At 29.6% G+C, this 5,696-nt stretch overlaps 1 protein-coding gene across 2 annotated transcripts; it reads right to left on the reverse strand.

The window, feature by feature from the left end:
• On the reverse strand, window positions 4,034-5,539 carry LOC107635210 (AT-hook motif nuclear-localized protein 23). 2 transcript variants are annotated; one of them, XM_016338611.2, is made up of 2 exons: window positions 5,391-5,539; window positions 4,034-5,216 (listed from the first exon to the last, which is right to left on the reverse strand). In XM_016338611.2, the coding sequence occupies exon 2, from the start codon at window positions 5,194-5,196 to the stop codon at window positions 4,387-4,389; it is 810 nt and encodes a 269-aa protein (XP_016194097.1). In that variant the 5' UTR covers window positions 5,197-5,216; window positions 5,391-5,539; the 3' UTR covers window positions 4,034-4,386. The 2 variants fall into 2 exon arrangements, with proteins under 2 accessions (XP_016194097.1, XP_016194098.1); XM_016338612.2 differs by having other exon boundaries at window positions 5,405-5,529.

Consider the following 5,696-nt stretch of genomic DNA (forward strand, 5'->3'; position numbering starts at 1 on the left):
AATTGAATTTTAGATTTTTTTATCATAAAAATTTTAGTATCATATTATAATGTCATTTTTTCTAAAAGTTTAAATTAATAAAAAGACACATAAATAATTATATCTCTAACAAATTTGACAAATTACAAACACGTCCTCGTAAATGACATGTCGAAAATTTTAAAAGAATTAAATGGATTTTGCATATTAATAAAGACCATTACAGCAATAATTTTTTAATATTGTATAAATAATTGTACAAAAAATACGATTATTTTGATTTATTGACCAACGGTCGTATCATTAATTCTATGTCTATAAAAAATATAAAAAATACTAATTTCTGATCTATATCTCAAAACACATACACATACATAAAAAATTCATTAGTTTCAATTATTATACTAACACATTTCAGCTCCAACTCAAAAGCTAAATGTTCAGTGTTTCAAATAAGAAAACTACATGCCACAGATGTGAGTAATTCTCTCCTGCTTATGATTTATGAAGATGGCTTTAGTGAATTCCTAATATTTTTAAAAGAATTCCAATTGCAATCTAACTCTACAAACTAATGGATGGTTACTATTTACCACAAACTTATAATCAATTAAATTATTATAATTGTCTTCATAATAGATTAAAACAGCTTACTACAGTGCTAAAAGTTCATACAAAGAGTTGGGATTTTCATGGAGGTAATTTTTCTTTTTAATGTTATCATCAGGAGGTATTCAGTAGTGCAATATGAATTCTTTTCTCTCTAATAACTAATCCTCCTAATCTCTTGATCCAAGTAGAAAGTCCTAATTAAAATGTTTATTAACAGAGAATTTTAGTTACTTTTCCAAATTCAAATCTAAATCATTTTATTTAAAAATTTCACACTCCACTATGTGAGGAACATGTCATGAAATCATTTTTTATAATAATTTAAACTGATAAAATAAGACACATAAATAATTATATATTAATACATTTTAATGTAAAACTCTCTTTTCGATTTGCATAAATTTTTTGTATAAGTATTTTTTGATTTGAATTCATAAATTCTTTTTTTTTTAATTAACAATAATTAAACTCTAAATTTTTAGATGATAGAAAATTTGATATTATTTCTACAAATTGAAGTTAAAAAAAAGAGGCATATTAATAGTAACATGACTAACAAGATATTTAGCAGCAGAGTTTATAACTGCCGCTAAATGAAAGAATGACGGCGGTTTATCCGACGGTTCTTCGGTTCATTCTTTAGTATGCAGCACTCTTTTACATCCTGATAAAGGTTCATTAGCTTGTGAAACTATATTATAAGATTATCAACAAAATAATAAAGGGTCAAGTGTGTATTGCATTATTTTCAGGGGGGAAGAAGTTTAGAAGAACTTAGAACAAATAAATCAAGTTTCGTTACATTATTATTACTAGTTATAATGGAATTAAGATATCCATGTGAAGTATAACAGTTCCTGAATTGGGATATGATACACAACAAATGAAAAGGCTTAGAAAAAGTACCTGAAAATTAAAAAATAAAACACTACCTCTTTCCTAATTTTAAGATTTAATTAGTTAACAAAATAATTAGGCGGCAATCGATGTATTATAATTAGGAAAAGTATAGGGTATCAACATATTATCTACCAACTTATTGCCAATAATAATTAATTATTATATTTTAAACACATATATAAAGAGATATATCTAGAAAATATATCTATAAAGACACTTTTATTAAACACAGTAATAAAAAAAGACATTTTTATTAGACACATCCACGAAAACACTTTTATTAAACACAATTATAAATAACAGTTGGCAGAAGTTGACAGAAATGCTATTAATAACGTAGTGAAATTGTTACAATTAGTCTTTCAATTATTTAGAATATGATCTTTATTGAATTCATAAATATGAAATAATTAAATCCTCATCCCTTAACTTAATCTCACTTAAATTTTAATATATATATTACCTTATTATTTACTTTTCTGTCTTATTCCGACTCTGTGGGAACAAACCCTAATTGTAGTCTGAAAATCCAAACTTGATGCTTGCATGCAATAATATATAATAATTAGCACTTTATTGATGAACATTTAGCACTAGAAATTAGAATGTTTAACGCGTTAAATAAATAAAATGTTAAATTTTTTGCCCCTACTTCTAGTAACCTAATTAACTGGTGTCCTAAGAGTAGACACTTGTTAATTAGCAAAGTCTTAGAATAATATCCATGTCTTAAAAGTACCATTTTTTTTCCTAATTACTTGATATAAATAGAACCAAACTTTATAGTTCCTATCCTCAATTATCAGCTAGCCACTCAGCACATCATGCTCATATATATTTCATTCAGAAACCACTTTGGAAATATAATGAAGAAGAAAATAAAAGTATGCTGCCAAGTAGATGAGAGAAAATAGAACAATTCCATTTTATTTATAACACATGCATGATAAAAGATATTATATGCAGAAAATTAATGATCATGATTCATTATTTCTAATGGTGGAATCACTTAGTACCATCAATAACATACATTTTACAAAGTAAAACGCTTATGAATCCAAATATTGAATTATAAGTAAGTAAATATTGATAATTTGTGAATGAAATATAAACAATTTAATCATTCTCATTTTGAAACATTCTCATTTTATAGTAAAGGAAATTTTTATAGATACAATCTATTATATATGAACTGTTAATTTAATGATGATTAAGAAAATCTAAAAATACTATTCAATGGTATAAGAAGAATCTTAACCTAGATATATAGCAAGACTACTTAGAGTAGTATATTTTAATTTCTAGTTTCTAGTTAAAAAGTGTTTGACTCATCATAAAAAGATGAGAAACAAATAATACATCAAAGATCTTGTACTAATCTCAAAACTAAAACTTGATCACACATTTTTATTCACCCAAATATTATTGAAACTAAATCTTTACCTATTAAAGCATATATTAGAAGGGAGAAAAACAAAAGGAAAAGATGGGAGCAAGTATTTTAAAGCTACAACATTTTATGCTTTTAAGACACATGCTATGGATAAACATGCCTTTGGTAGGTATGAGGAATCTAAAATACATTGAATCCTACATTTAGGAATCTGTGTTTTCGTGTCGAAACAAATAGATGTATGCACTCATCAATAACCTAGCAATAATCAAGGTTAGCTTATCTAATGTATAGTTTGTAGTACCATATGACAAGCTTAAAAAAAAAAAAAAGAAAACTAGTTTCATAAAGTAATAAGTGATGCACAGATTTTGTCTCTTTGAATAATTAAATACACACATAAATATTGAAGAATTTATTGGACTTCTAACAATGTTTATGTATGCGTTTTGATTTGGTTTTAACATCATATATAATATAATAGGTAAAAACTTAAGTGAAGTCAACTTCACGTGATTTTGATATCTGAAAGCTATTAGATAAAAATTTAGTCAAATCAGTTAAATTATTTAACGGCTCTCAAGTATCAACTTTACGTGAAATCAATTGCACTTGAGTTTTCACCAATATAATAATATGCATATTCAAACCAAATAATAGTACTAAAACATTTCAAAAATGATTGTAACATACATAACTACTTAGGGCCGGTTGAAATCTAGAATTGAGATTATAGTATGAAGTGTTAGTTGCTTCTATTTGAACAAATTTTTAGATTAGTAATAAGTGATAAATAATTAAGTTTGTTACACGCACGACTTTCACAACAACATACATATTGAATTAATGAATGAGAAACAAAAACCAAGAAATATGATTAGTTTTCTCCCCACTTGTTCATGGTGGGAGTTACTTAATTATATGAGAGAGAGATGTTCAACTTCCCTTGGTCAAACGCAATAATGTAAGGATTCTTTTAATTAATTATTCTCTACAATACCAAACAAACAAGACAAGTGATCAATTTGTCTTGATTACTTGAGCAATTTGGTTTCACATGTTGGAGAAAAATTACCCACCCAAATATATATATAAGACACTAAACCATGGAATTAAACAAAGAAATTACTGTATCATAGCAATTACATATTTAATCCAAAAAAATAGATTTGTGTTATTGATTATGCTAACTAGGATTTATTATTCCACAATTAAGGTTAATGCACAATAACAATCTAGTCTCTAACAACTCCAGCAACCAAACAGAAATGTTTTACAATTGTCCCTAGGAATTTAGAATTATATTAAAACCAAGTCCTTACACAACAGAACCTAGCCAATGGAAAATGAGACACTTGGACATACAAAATCAGCACTTGTTCACAAACAACTCGAAGAAAGTCTCATAAAATTAATTAAAAACCAATATATTATTATACCTTTGATGGAGGTTCAACTTCTCACCTTTTGTGCCCTCTCAAAAATTAAGAAGCTCCTCATCATCAAAAAGATTGTCTTCCACCACTAGAGTTCCCACCGGCCCAACCATCAACCGGCAAATTAGGCATGTTTAGAGGTAGATTGAAGAACGGTAACCCTGAAGAAGGATCTGGAAAAGAGTTATTAACACCACTGCCACTGACACCACCACCACCAGAAGAAGGTTGCCCTTGTTCTATCTGAAGAGTCTCATCTTCGTCTAAGGGCAACCTCTCATACGCTACATTAGTAAACGACGAGGCAATAACAATAACAGGCCCAGAAGCCACTAAAGGCCCAATAACATTCCCTCCTACCACTTGTCCCTGGCCTCCACCAAGAAACACAGTTAAACTTGTGGCCCCTGGTGGAGCAGGAGGTGGCAGAAAGGATCCTGATAGAGAAAGTATCTCAAATCTTCCATGAAGCGTCACGACTGCTCCGGCAGCTGCTGGTTGTCGGAGCGTGACGTTAGTAACAGTTCCGCTACCGCTAAGAACACAGATTCCCCGTTGACGTTTTCTTGCATAAGTGGCGACAGAGTCAAACACATCACAACCACTACTAACTTCAAGGATGTGTGCCCTAAGAGTGTTTGCACTCTCCCTTGTGATGATCACCGGTGGCTTAGGCTTGTTCTTGGAACCCGGAGGTCTCCCTCTTGGCCTACGAGCAACAACATCACCAGGGCCTTGATTTGGCGAAACTAGGTCAAGACCCTCGTGATGGTTGTTGCTCGGGTCTTGGTCTTGGTTATTATCATCATCTTCAAGGTCAGGGCGTTGAAGGTGATGAACAAAGTGTGATGCTGAACCCAAGTCTATGCCGGCCATACACACACAAAAGAGTTTTTCTAAAGAAAGTGTAAAACACAAAAGGGGAACAGCACAAAAATATATTAAAATGAAAAAACTATATAGTAGTAATTAAAATAAGAGAAAAATTACAAGAATAGTAGTATGAACAATATAAATTATGGGGAGTGGTTTATATTAAAAAGAAAAAGAGAGAGAAGTATTAGGAGTACCCAATGATTCAAACCTCAGTTTGCGAATAGAAAAACAAAGGGATCAATTGAGTACTGCAGAGGAAATGGAATGAGATGAGGTTGGAAGGGAAAGAGAGAGAGGGAAACAAATTAAAGAAAGAAAAAAATAAAGCGTGTGGAACCTGCGGCCATTCTCACAACTAGGAAAAGCATATGGTTGAATAAAATAATCATGGGATTAAACAATATTAATTTCTTTGTAAATCACATTTAATTTATTATTATATATACATTATTTTAAGAGAATATAATATAAGATATTTTATATAGTTTTATAATCATATT

The sequence above is a fragment of the Arachis ipaensis genome, chromosome B04, assembly GCF_000816755.2.
Source record: "Arachis ipaensis cultivar K30076 chromosome B04, Araip1.1, whole genome shotgun sequence".
Taxonomy (NCBI): domain Eukaryota; kingdom Viridiplantae; phylum Streptophyta; class Magnoliopsida; order Fabales; family Fabaceae; genus Arachis; species Arachis ipaensis.

Excerpts from the sequence above, each read along its gene's own strand:
- LOC107635210 (XM_016338611.2), bottom strand. The coding sequence starts at position 5,196 with ATGGCCGGCATAGACTTGGGTTCAGCATCACACTTTGTTCATCACCTT.